This window comes from Barbus barbus (genome assembly GCF_936440315.1).
Source record: "Barbus barbus genome assembly, chromosome: 46".
NCBI lineage: Eukaryota > Metazoa > Chordata > Actinopteri > Cypriniformes > Cyprinidae > Barbus > Barbus barbus.
In genome coordinates, this window is record NC_136724.1 from 3313694 (window position 1) to 3327750 (window position 14057).

Consider the following 14057-nt stretch of genomic DNA (forward strand, 5'->3'; position numbering starts at 1 on the left):
TATATATAATGTTTTTATAATTTATAAATATTATATTACATATTTTTATTTATATAATATTTATAGAAAGTTTTTTCAGACCTTTTTTTATGATTATGTTTCTCTTAATTATATTTCAAGTGACCCAAAAAAATTTTTTTAAGGTAACATGATTAAATTAATAGATAAAACTGCCTAACCTGTTGTCTATTGTTTTACAGCCTATTATTGACTGATTGGTTGATTATCATAATTTATGCTCGTGGCCCCGCCCCTCAAGTCCATTCGCTCTTTTTTAAAACAGGTAAACGTCCTGTAATTTGCGTATATCTGCATAATTCATGAGTTGTTTCTATGGCCACGCCTCCGGCAGAGTGGTCAACAGTCAGTTGAAGATGGCTGCGCTGCCGTTGGTGAGGGTGTCGCTGCTCATCGCGTTCTCGGTGTTTCTGACGCTCCTCCTGGGCTTCGGCTTGCCGTCTGTGCTCAACATGTTCGCGCGGCGCTGCGGTTTTCCGGAGGCGAGCGTCACCGAGAGCATAGTGCTGCTGTACGCGCTGTTCGTGCTGTATGTGGCCATGCCGCGCCTCCCCCGCGGGACACTGAAGGTACAGTAACTTACACACACCTCAACTAAACTAACGGCGTTTCATCAAACACTACCATATTATATATTTTACTGAGTCTGAAATCAGTCTTTCACTCACATACACACTAGATCTTTCTCTCAAACACTATACAGCACCTGAAGTTAATGCACTTTTGATTAAGTGTCTAATGATGCACAAAAAAGTGTATTAGCCCACTTTATTGTATTGTGTAAACTTTTACGTCCAGTTTGGTGGTAATGCAAGTTCGCTGTGCAGGACATAACGTTATTTATTATTATCATGCAACAAGTGGTACATTATGCAATGTCTGCATGAGTGTGTGTGTGAGTGCATGCATCACATATATTAATAATCATGTATCTTTGCCTTATATAGAGTCCTAGTGATGAGTGATATCAATTTCTGTGCTTCTTTGCATTTATTTTTATTCATTTTATTATTACTATTACCATACAAATGGAGGTACGAGGTTCCAAGATGAAATAATATGCAAGGCATCTGTGGTATAAATGATGCATGGTGTGTGTGTGTGTACCATGAAATATATAAATCATTATTTGTGCTTCTATGGAGGGAGAGAGTTACGGAGCCCTAGCGAGGAGCGATATGAATTTCTGTGCTTTTTAAAAATATATATATAAATGCAATGCATTTTGTATTTCAATGCTCATGAACTTGCATCGTCATGACAAGTGTAGACATAAATCAGAATTTTATAGGTTTCAAATTTATGGAAATTAACGACTTAAAAGTCCAGGAAATGTAGTGCTTTTTTAATTCTTTTTTTTTTTTTATCAGATGGAAATTGGTCTCAGTGCATGCAATTTCTATACAATTTCTACTTATTGTAAATGTTTTATATTTATTGAAATACTAACTAATAAACCTAAACGAGGTGATAGTTGAGCAAACACTGACAGAAACTAATGCATAAATGTGATGTTTTACTTTTTCATATATATTATAATTTTTTGAATTAATGCTGATTCTTGCATCGAGTTGAGATGAGGCTCGTTTTCTTCTTAGCAGGCCGGTGGATTGTTGGCACATTCACTTGCAGTTGCACAGTAATGCCGTGGCTTTATGAAAATAATATTGCATAATGTTTCCTTTGTAGGTTGAAGGGAAAGCTGTGCTCATTACCGGCTGTGACACTGGATTTGGACTGGCTTTGGCCAAGCACTTTCACAAGCTTGGCTTCTCTGTGTTTGCAGGATGTCTGTTTAAGGTAATGGTTCAACTATTCCTGCAAAGAGCAACTCAGCTGAGCTAAACATATGCTGTTGGTTAAAGTCGAGGGAGCTATATATATGCAATATGTGATGCAATATATTTCACAAGATTCAGTTGGGCTTGTGTCAAACCTTTTCATAATTCTAGAAGTATGACCAAATAATCATATCACGGTTATGTATATATTATTATATAGTTCTCTGTGGCTGGAAATTCCATTTTAAAGTTGTACTATATTTTTTGCTAATACAGAATAAATTAATTGCTCAAATTAATATCAGTCAAGTCTACAGTGTAAATGTCTGTGTGTGCGGAGTCTGTGATGTTATGGCGGTTTACTCGGTGTGTTTTGTGTGTGGAATAAGGACGGAGAAGGTGCAAAGCAGCTGGAGAGCCTTCATTCAGAGAAGCTGAAGGTCGTGCAGCTGGACGTCTGCAGTGAGGAGCAGGTCTCTCAGGCGGTTCAGTTTGTGACCGCTAACCTGGACGACCCGGAGAAAGGTGAGGGATGTCTGGCTCATAGAGGATGGGGAGCTCATTCAGGAGGACCAGACCACCATGATGGAAAATGGGGACATTTATATCATATACTGTTAAATTGAGTCATATTTTGAATTTGCATTTTCATTTTTAAAGTTGTAGCTATTTAGTTTTGTGCTTTTGTCGTCTTCTATATAGCTTTAAATTTTCTACTAATCTTCTATATAGCTTCAGCAGATTTACATCTAACATTTATATGCACGCAAAATTAATAAGATAACGCCAATGTGATTTATTTATTCAGTAACATGTGAAACCATTTTTGTTTGTGTTTGTCATTTTTATTTAATTATTGAGCTTTATTTATTTATGCAGTTTTAGTTATAGTAATTTTAGAACTTCAACTCATTTTCAGCTAGTTGCCAAGGCAATATTTCAAATTTTTATGTTTTCTAAAATGCATTATTTTAGATTTATATTTGATTTCAGCTTCATTTCAGTTAATTAGGGGCCAAGCACCGAAGGGTTGAAACCGTTAGCGTTATTATTAAAAATTATTTTTACAGTCACTGTCAAATCTTTAATGGAAGGTGTTCTGGTGTGGCTGAAATTAAGGTGCCATTTATTTGCAAGTGACAAAAAAAAAAAAAAAAGGTAACACTTTATTGTGATAGTCCACTTTAGACATTCTACTAACAGTAAGTAACTTTGCAACTACATGTCAACTAGCAGTCATTAGAGTATTAGTAGACTGTCTGTTTAATATCTTCTAACACTTTATTTTGATGGGTCCACAACATACAACATACTGACTATTAGAAGTATATCTCAACTTATTCTACTAACCCTAAACCTACCCTAACAGTCTACTCTGAGAGTCAGCAGACATGTAGTTGCAAATTAATGAGAAGTAGTTGACATGTAGTTACAAAGTGACTTACAGTGAGTAGAATGTCTTAACGTGGACTATCAAAATAAAGTCTAACCCAAAAAATAAAACATTTTAACTTTCTCAAATGTGTTTTTCAATTTGTGAACACCTTTTTTTTTTTTTTTTTTTTTTACTTTTATATTTTTGAATGTTTATACAAAATTATATAAAGATGTAATGCTGTCAGCAGAATAAAATAATTAATCTAATGTTTTCCAACATCAGACAGTCTTTATGCAGTCTTACCGCAGAATGACATTGTATGATGTTAACATTTTTAAATGCATGCAAAACATTCATATCTTCACTTTGACATCTCTATTTTTTTTTTTTTTTTTTTTTATCGTCCTAAACATATTTATGACACTCGTGCAGTTGATAAATTGCTTCTTAGGAACGGTTTCCCCAGTGATCAAATTTATGGTGTTTGTTATTTTCCATTTGTGATTTTTAGCATGTAGATTTACTCGTACGGTTCCTGCAGGTGTGAACAGTGATGAACAATAATTAATCTGAAGGTCAGGTGGGCGTGGCTAGATTAAAGCTCATTTGTTTAGAGAGAATAATGACCCCGCCCCTGCTGTCAATCACTGTCACACCTCCATCACACAACAAACTAAACCACACCCACCAGATACAGCTGTATAGATTAATGATTGATCATCACCCTTTATACCTGCTATACACCATACGAGCAGATCTATGATCACAGATCAAACAGAAAATAACAAACTGCATACATTTCCTTAAAAATATGGCACACTGTAAAACAGTTGATTAGTTTAAAAAAACGCACTATTTACTGTCTTCAACTCAGAACTGAAGCTGTGTGATCCTTGTGGCATCTCCTTGATTTAAACACTTGAATGATGAAATAAATATCTAAACTGGAGCTTCTTATAAACTAATCACCTAAGAATCCCTTAGCTGTTGTGTGGAGTTTGGTACTGAATTTTAGAGGTTCAATAATAAACCCTAAATTCACGAAGATTTTGGGGGTCAGGGGTTTGCAAACTGGGGCTCAGGGACCTCATGAGGCCACAGGAGGGTGATAGGGAGTCAGATTTCCAAAAGTAAGTTTTTATGCAGTTTCAATATAATCCAGTATATTACTGCTGTAAGTAAATGGCTAGCAAAACAACAAAGTGCTAAACTATCTGCACTACTAACCAGTCTGTAATTCTGACAATACTGTAAATTAAAATAATACCTTATGCTGTATATAAAATATTACCAGTTTGCGATATAAAACAGCATAACAGACTTTTTTTGTACAGCTAAAATAACTGAAAGTGAATGGCACTAGATGTCTCACAGATTCAAGCTACAAATTGCCACCCCTGCTCTTTAAAAGGTGCCGTATATAATTTGTTTTACTGTACAAAAGCATAAAAAGACCATGTTTGCAGATATTTAGGAAACATGATAATACTTTAAGTTCACATACATTAGTTATTCACATTTGTCAATATTACATACTGCACCTTTAAAAATAAGTGGGGGGAAGATATTAGGTTTAGTAATTTCATATATTCATAGTGTGAATTTTATCAGGACGTCTGATCTGTAAGTTTAAGGGAGTTGGTGATTATATCTTGCAGGTCTGTGGGCTGTGGTCAACAATGCTGGTGTCTCCACATTCGGTGAGGTGGAGTTCACAACCATGGACACATACAAGCAAGTTTCAGGGGTCAACCTGTGGGGCACCATCAGAGTAACCAAAGCCTTCCTGCCTCTCATCCGCAGGGCTAAAGGTAAAATAATAACCACACACCAGAGGCGTTTCCTCCGAGGAGGCAAGGGAGGCAGTGTCTCCTCAAAAAATTGGATGAGAAAATAATCAGTTATGATTGGATGTGATTGGTTCCTGCAATAAATCCCGCCTCTTGTTTTCATGCGAGCTCTCGGCCTGAATGAAGAAAATGGAGTTATTGACTAATTATAAAGTAAGTAAACAACTCTCCAGCTTAGATACCACTGCTTTGTGTCACGTCAAAATAAAACTTGAAACGGTCTGAAATCGTGATGACTGCGTCAGTTCTGAGTGAACATTCAGTGTGATGAAATCAAAGATACATCTTCCTGTCTGTGGCAGTGTTTACATTGCTTTAATGACGATGATGACCCGAAAATAAGTTGACTATTAAAAAGAACAGCTGAACATCAGTTCACAAATAAACAATATTGGTAACATTTTACAATAAGGTGTCATTTAATATAACATGAACAAACAATCAACATTTATTACAGTATTAGCCTATTAATCTTTATATACGTTAGTTAATACAAATACAGCTCATTGTTAGTTCACAGTGCAAACTAATGTTAACAAACACAACTTTTGATTTTAATAATGCATTAGTAAATGTTGAAATTCATATTAAGATTAATAAATGCTGTAGAAGTAGGCTATTGTTTATTCTTAGTTCATGTTAACTAATGAAACATTATTGTTTCCAGAATATTGTTCAAATTGTTACTGTCTTTAGTTATTATTCTGGAATGAATATAACAATGCATAACACTATGAAATGTATAATTCGTATTAAAAAGATTAAATAAAATACAAAATATTAATTAAATACAAAATATGATTATATTTGTTCTTTTTTTATGTAATATTTATTTATCCAGGAAAATGTGACATTAAGTGTAACAGGGACCCACACACACATATATATATATTAAAATGAGGCAGTTTTAAACACCACCACATGCCACACACCTTCCGCCCAACACACTCCACAAAGTCCAAGTGTGTCTTTCTGATGTCGACCTACTTGGAGAATGTTGCAGGCCTTTTGGTTGTGATGAACTTTTGGGTTTGGATAATATGTCATTTGGCTGAGTTTAACTCAAAAGTTTATTTTGCAGACAGATGTTAATGTTTCTCTACAGTTTCCACTTCTGTTGGTCTTTCACCGAATTAAAGGATGTTTGGTGCTGAATGGATCAACGGTCAAAGCAAATGGACTTTGGAGTGTATTGCCTGACAAACACTTGTGATTTCAGTGTTTTCAGTTAAATATATATGTGTGTGTGTGTGTGTGTGTATATATTATGATAAAAATGTGTAAATATTAAATGTATATATTTAATAGATTTTTTCTCATCTTCAAAGGAATTTAATGGTTTACATATAGTAAAAGAGTAGCAAAATTTACACTCATTACAAAAAACTCTTATTTGATTTTACAAACTGTTAAAACTGTTTGTTCAACAGTTTTAAACTTTGTTTAATGTTATTTTTGAACCCCACTTGTATGTAATGTATAAATGAAAACACTACCTTTTAAAAGTTTGCAGTCAGATTTTTTATTTTTTTTTGTTACTGAAGATTTCTGTTTCAAATAAGGATGGTCTTTTGAACTTCCTATTAGTCAAAGAATCCTAAAAATAAAATCATGGTTTCCACAAAAAATATGAAGTGGCACACCTGTTTGTAACATTGATAATAATCAAATGTTTCTTGAGCAGCATGTTAGAACGATGCTGAAAATTCAGCTTTGCATCACAGGAATAAATTACATTTTAAAATATATACAAATAGAAAACAGTTGTTTTAATTTGTAATAATATTTGACTTTTTTGTGTTTTGGTCACAGGTCGCGTGGTGAACATCGCCAGCATGTACGGCAGAATGGGAAACGCTCTCCGGTCCCCTTACTGTGTATCCAAATACGGAGTGGAGGCTTTTTCTGACTGTCTCAGGTATGAAATGAAGGTTTGGGGCGTCAAAGTTTCCGTCGTTGAGCCTGGAAACTTTATCGTGGCCACGGGCATCCTGACACGTGACATAGTCACGACAACAGCAGAGAAGCTCTGGAAGGAGGCACCCCCCGGTGTCCTGGAGGACTATGGGAAAGCTCACTTCGAGCAGTACATGGCTCTCATGCGCTCCTACTGCAACAGCGGCCAGCGAGAGATCGAGCCGGTTTTAGACGACATCACAGATGCCATCACGTCCAAACGGCCGTACACACGGTACAACCCCATGGAGCCGCACTGGTGGATCCGCATGCAAATAATGACCCACCTTCCTGCGGCCATCTCAGACAGACTCTACTTCTAATGAGATGCCAACTTCCAATATATTCATCACAGGGTGAATCAATGAATTAATATATGCTATATCGAACGCAATCAAATTACTATCCAAACAAAGAATTAGCATACAATCTTAAATCTGAAAAAAAAATCTCACAAATCTCAAAGGAATATTCTAGATAGAATAAAGTAAAACTATGTGTGATACCACAGGAAATAAGACAAGTCAACATTATTTTGTCCAAAATATTCCCTTAAAGGGATGGTTCACCCAAAAATGAAAATGTGCTGTTCATTTCCTCGCCCTCAGGTCATCTAAGATGTTAGGTGACTATTTTTCTTGGTCCTTGGTGATTCATAAAATGCAAGTCACCAGCTGCTGTCACTTTGAGAGACAATTAATACCTGTGGCTCCTGATTTATATATTGATGTCTTACGAAGCAAAACAATCGATCTGTGCAAGAAACTGAACATTATTATTATTATTGTGTGTAATCCAGAGCCTCAGGCACTCTGGTCATGTTCAGTTTCTTGCACAGACTGATCGTTTCGCTTCAAAAGACTTCAGTATATATTGTCAGGAGCCACTTGTATTCATTTTGCGTCCCTTGATATGGTTTTTGTGACCGTCAAAGTACCGGTAGCTGTTGACTCGCATTATATGAATCACCAAGGACCACAGTTTCAGCTAAAAATCTAAAAAAACCCCCACAAAGGCCTGAAGGTAAATTCACAGCAAATTTTCATTTTTGGGGGAACTATACTTTTAAGTATGTATGCACTTTGATTCACTTTATCGTCTTTTAGGCTCATTAATGGTTAATTATTTTGGAAATGTCAACACTTAAGTATTTTGATTTGGTCATGCAGACATTTCCATAGAGCGATCACGAATCACCAGAGGCCTGAAGCCAAAAGCAGTGAAAAGCAGCATTATACGGCTCGTCCCGGCTGGCTGCTGATGTGGCAGATGTCTGAGTGTGGCTCTTTTCATTGAGAGGATGAAACCACAGATGAACAAAAGAGAGGACGCCTGTGGTCACTGCTTTCTGAGGAGAAACAATAAGATTGAGGGGCTGAAAGGGTCATAGGGTCAGCACATATACCCTTATGAGCATTCTCTTTATAAGCGTTTCTTTTAAGAATCTGAATGATTCAATTTTGAGGTATTATGGGATCACTTGCCATGAAACATTCTGAATGTTGAAGTTAACAATATATACATATGCGGCGGCCTAATTTGCATACTTCTATGCAATAAAAATATGTAATTTGCTTGATGGTATGTAGTAAGACTGGCTGTGTTTAAAATAGCACCCTAGCATACTATTCTTATTGTTGCTGCAGTATGTAGTATGTACTAGCATTCAAAAGTTTGGGGTCAGGGTGATTTTTTTTTTTTTTGAAAGGCCTAGGCTGCATTTAGTTGATCAAAAGTACAGTAATAATGTGAAATATTATTACAATTTAAAATACATTTTCTATGTGAATATATTTTTAAATGCATTTTTTACTAGGATGCAATGCTGAATAAAGAAATCATGCTAACGAGCTGATTTTGCTGCTCAAGACACATTTGTTAATGTCGAAACAGCTGCTTAATATTTTTGTGGAAGATACTTTTTCATGATACGTTGATGAATAGAAAGTAAAAATAATAATAATTTTGTAACATTATAAATGCAGTCACTGTTGGTCAATTTAATGTGTTGTTCTTAGTGAAAAAAATATTACTGACCCCAAACCTTTGAATGGCAGTATAGTTTGCACAGAATGCAGATTTTATGAATGAGAGCTTAGAGCGTGGACTTGTGTATCCCACAATTCAAAGCCTCTACATCAATTTATTACTTTTTATTATAACTTTTTTTTATTTTTTTTTATTTAAGGATAATACAATTAACTGCTGTGGCAGTTTCATCCTTGTATTGCTTGCTTTTTTTTAAATGATTCGTTCGAGAATAGTCACAAACCACTACTCTTTCTGTAGGGCAAGGGCTAATGGGGCATTATTAGCCTAAACACCACATATATAGTATGGCATTTGGAAACACTAGGATTTGGGATTCACTAATGCTGATTAACAAGCTATATACAGTAGGATGGATTGCATGGGTCAAGGAATGACATCAAATGTTGGCCACCAGAGGGAGCAGTTGAGTTGGCATCTGTAGCCATAAACCTCTTTCAAAAGAAAAAAACACTAAGTATTATCAAATAGTGTATTGAGTTATGTCTTTGCTCTCTCTACTCATGATGTAATTGCCTAATACGGACCAAGTGTTTGCATGGCTTTCTTGCTCGACTTCCTGTAAATGTGAAATCCAGTAAAGTATGTGAGTTTCTGGACATTCTACAAAACTAGTAGAGAAACTTTCATTACAGTTTGCCTTATATTCAGTATAACTTACTGCATGTTGCAACACGATAATACGGTACGCACAGCATACACATGTAATATTTTAGGGATTTTCACTGGCTTTGATTGCGAAATCATGGGGAGTTCATTTATGTATTTAGGGAACTATGCAGACGCAAGTAATTTAGCTGGTAATGGTCACACAGTGCTCCTCTTCTGTAACTGATGTTTCACATTGTTTCAGTATGAATATTGCCTGTTTTTTGTCTTAATTGTCTCATGCACAGCATGTGTAAAGTCATTATGATTCCCAGCAGGTCTTCATTAAATGCCAGCAATATCATTTCCATAGCAGTGGAACAGATAATCATGTAGGATAACTTTTTTCAAATGACATTTACTCATTAAGCCTTTATATATAGTTTTAACCTCTGAAATTTTGACACCACATTTATGCTCTGGATGACATTAAAGAGATGTAAAAATTGATTGATGTAGTTTATTTCTTCCTTTGTACAGTCTAAACTCTTCATGGAGACAGTGAGCATACAACTACATTTGATTTTCACAGCACCTCCAGGCCCTGTTACAGAAACGGTTCACTCATAGTTCAGACAAAATGAGGTTACTCAATAAAACTGGTCAATTCAGCGCACAACACCAACTATGCATGCTTTTCAGTAGAGGATCTAAGGGCCTGAATTCAGAATTCATTCGTTTGTAACAGAATTAAGTTTATAAAGGCAATGCTTTCTCAGCTTGAATAAAAATCCAAAGGGTAGATGGAGAAATTTACCTCCCAATATTCCAGGTTTCAGTAACGTTTGGAGATAAAATGTTGGCACTTGTACAAAAGTGATACAATGCTACATAATTAAAAGCATTGTCCAAATTTGGATGTCTAAACAACTCAAATCACTTAGCACCATGTTACCAGAGGAAAGAACAGAAAATCTATTTGGTCACAACTTGGAGAAAAAAAAGCTAATTAAGTCTATGAGTGATAACAACAGTACCTCTTTCAATTTCTAGGTACCTCATAAGCTGACCGGTATATCTAGCCGTCTACAGCACAGGTATACTCTTATATCCAGCACAAATACTAATAGGTAACCATGTTTGCTGGGCCTACTTACCTTAGTCAAGATGCAATATTTGACACCAATTAAAGATGTGAAACAACAAAGATTTAGTTTTGTTGCCAACTGAAGGGTGTCCCATCCTGCCCTTAGATCATTGGTTCCCAATCCTGGTCCTGGAAACCCCCAACACTGCACATTGTAGATGTCTCTCTACTGGGAGAACTGGGCCCTTCTGGAACAGGACTGAACACCCCTGGTATAACCCACTGAACTTAAATATGGCTTTTACTCCGACTAAGTTCTATATCAGGGGTTTCCAAACCTATTCCTGGAGGGCCACTGTCCTGCAGGGTTTAGTTGCAAGCTTCCAGTCTTAATTAAACACACTTCCAGGTCTTCAGACTCACTAGAAACGTCCAGACAAGTGTGTTGAAGCTGGTTGAAGCTAAATTCTGCAGGACGTTGACTCTCCAGGAGCAGGATTGGACACCCCTGGTCTATATGGTAAGGTCACTTAAGTCATGGTAAGTTCCACAATAGGGATATGTGTGTAATCAGAACATGGTCCGTGCACATCTGTCACTTATCAGGGGTGTATTATGCACATGCAAAGTGATACTCAAATGGCAGCGCGTGCATCTTATAATAGCATTTTGGTTCCAACAACTGAGATGAAGGCACATTTTACACGTCTTAAGATATTCCTCATCTAAAACAAGTGGATCTCAACTGGTTGACCAAAACCCAAAATTGGGTAGCACCTTTCACAGACAAGGAGTCACAAAGTGCTTTACAACAATATCAGTAAAACAAATCAAACATACATTCAATCAAAAATAAAATAAAAACAAAAATTAGAGACCGAATATCTTAATAACAGCCAAACTGTACTGTTAATTAAAAGGTTGTCCAAAGAGGTGCATCTTTAGGTGTCTTTTAAAAGAGTACAGACCCATTGTTCTAAGTTTTAGAGGGAGAGAGTTCCAGAGCCTTGGAGCCACAGCACAAAAAGCACAATCACCTTTTGTCTTAAGACGTGCTCTAGGAATAGTTAGAAGGTCCAGGTCAGAAGACCTTAAAGATATTTATCTCCTATATCGTATTTACTGGAGCTCTGTAATACACGTCTTTTTTTAATTTTTTTTAGAAAAAACGATTTTCATTCAAACAAGTCGACATAAACTACACATTCGTGTTAATCGATAAAATCGATTTATCGCCCAGCCCTAGTCTTGGTAGACGTTATCCAACAAGTATTTGTTGCTTGGCATTCCCTTAACCTCAAAAACCATTAACAAAACTACTCAAGGCAGTAGAAAATGTATACTTGTTTGGTAATGTTCAGTCACCACTTGGTCCTGAAGCAAAACCTGTTGAGAACCACTTGACACACGCTGAACCGATCTGAACTGGTCACATTGATAGAAATGACATTTCCACTTAATTCAAGATTAAATCACTCAAGCAAACTCTGCATGTCTCAGCACTTTTTTTTCCAACACTCCCCATTCCTCGACTCTTGCCCTAGTCCAGCTCCGAACAGCTGGAGAAGTAATTACGGTCGTAGTGATGGTCCCCTGGAGAAGAGCCCAGATCATCACCCTACTCATAAGTCTTCAGAAAAGAAACTTCCATGTTTTTCCAACTTGAAATCAGAGACGTGTCCAGGGATGTGTCTTTCCCATTCCCTGGTCCTCCAAACAAACTTATCTATGAAGTTTTACATACAAACATCTGATCCTCAATGGAACATCTCTTACCATTTATCATAGTATAAACTGTTGAAAACTAAAAGGAAGCAACACTGTGGATCTTGATCGCCAAGCGAAGTGGATCCTTCCTTGAAACCTGATCACACAATGCTGCCTTCATGCTGACACACTTTCATTCATCCTCTACACTACAATACATATGCTCATTTGAGAAAGTGAGCAACCAAATGAGTGCAAAGAAAAGGCAAACCCCTGATGAACCTTTAAACCAATCCACCACCATCGATAACTAAAACCATACCCATTGCATCAGTTGTAATGTGATTGCAGCCTTGATCATGAAAGACAGCTTTTATTAGTAAAACACTGAATCATAAAAGACCTATTCTGTATACCAATGTGGTTTAATCTTCTTTAATCTTCGGTCATGGCATTGCAATTCAGGCTCCAATGAAGATCTGAAAATCTTGCACAAACTCCCATATTCAAATAAATGTCTAGTAGAAGACGTTAATCACAGCTAAGCCCTTTGACAAAGAGGAGACTTCATATTTATGGCATGACATGTATTCTGACAGATCCACGATGTGTGGATCAATTTAGGACTAGCTGACAAACCACAATAATCGGCACCTTGATTGTCAGGGAGGCAGAACGTCTGAAACTTTACCCCTCATAAATACAGATGTCATCCTCAACAAGACCTCAAGCTTGTTTTAATGTTGGAAACATGCAGTTGCAAGACTATAGTTCAACATTAATCCCAAAAAGATTGTGCCTAATTCTGAATATTGGTTTTGGTCACTCACTTTTATTGTTGGAGCATTTTGCAGAAATATTGATTCCTAATAAATATAGCAGATTACGTCAATTTCAACAGTTCTGTGTGGTTCAGGCAATGCAGGCAGTAACAGACAGTATGTGAGACCTTTGAAACATGTTGAGCAAAGTTCTTCTGCAGTCAGGACATAAACAGCAGAAACTTGAAAGGACAGTTAAAAAATTGGCAGGGAAGTTAAAGAACAAATGAAAAATACATTTTTGAAATCAATGAAAAGAATATATATTAACAAAAGATGACATAGGTTGTAATTGTAATACATGTTGACATCAAAATACACTGCATCACCTATGGTCTAAACATACTGTATTTTGATACACTGGGCGTGTCCCTCAATGAAATTCGAGCAAGTTTCCGAGCGAATGAACGGGAGTCCATTGTCCGTCTCTCCCTGTACCTCCCATTCTTGGAATGCTTGATATTCCCAGTCTGTCTGTCTGTCTGGAAGTGTAGTCACTGTTAACTGGATGTTCTTTCTACTTGGATCAGGAGGCAGCCATAGCCTTGACCAGGTAGAGTTTGTCGCCCTGTTCGCTGGTGAAGATGGGCGCCTTTTTGTAGTGTTCCACCAACTCCTCCATTGAGTTAAACTTGCGTTGTCCGATGCAGTACAGGTTGTCCTTCAGTTGGACTTTGAAATGCTTGTTTTTGGACTGAGCTTTCAGCGATATTGAAAAGTCATTGGGCTATAAAAAGAAAACATAGGGAGAAAGGGAAAAATGCAAATTTAGACCAATTGCTGAAAGCAGGAATCTTAGCATATTTATCAGAATACAAGAAG

General features: G+C 36.6%; 2 protein-coding genes across 8 annotated transcripts in view; one reads left to right on the forward strand and one right to left on the reverse strand.

The window, feature by feature from the left end:
- Positions 1-356: 356 nt before the first annotated feature.
- LOC306864874 (D-beta-hydroxybutyrate dehydrogenase, mitochondrial-like) lies at positions 357-10129 on the forward strand. Its single transcript, XM_079409140.1, has 5 exons — positions 357-587; positions 1708-1818; positions 2189-2324; positions 4836-4988; positions 6840-10129. The coding sequence occupies exons 1-5, from the start codon at positions 375-377 to the stop codon at positions 7304-7306; spliced, it is 1080 nt and encodes a 359-aa protein (XP_079265266.1). The 5' UTR covers positions 357-374; the 3' UTR covers positions 7307-10129.
- LOC306864872 (SH2/SH3 adapter protein Nck1-like) overlaps positions 10129-14057 on the reverse strand; it is a 49031-nt gene continuing 45102 nt past the window's right edge. For all 7 annotated transcript variants that reach the window (XM_079409136.1, XM_079409133.1, XM_079409134.1 and 4 more), the window contains one exon: positions 10129-13962. In XM_079409136.1, coding sequence (XP_079265262.1) covers positions 13762-13962 — 201 coding nt within the window. In that variant the 3' untranslated portion in view covers positions 10129-13761. The remainder of the gene's footprint in view (positions 13963-14057) is intronic.

Excerpts from the sequence above, each read along its gene's own strand:
- LOC306864874 (XM_079409140.1), top strand. The coding sequence starts at position 375 with ATGGCTGCGCTGCCGTTGGTGAGGGTGTCGCTGCTCATCGCGTTCTCG. Across the intron at positions 588-1,707 it reads TCCCCCGCGGGACACTGAAG|GTTGAAGGGAAAGCTGTGCT; the intron begins GTACAGTAACTT and ends TTTCCTTTGTAG. Across the intron at positions 1,819-2,188 it reads TTGCAGGATGTCTGTTTAAG|GACGGAGAAGGTGCAAAGCA; the intron begins GTAATGGTTCAA and ends GTGTGGAATAAG.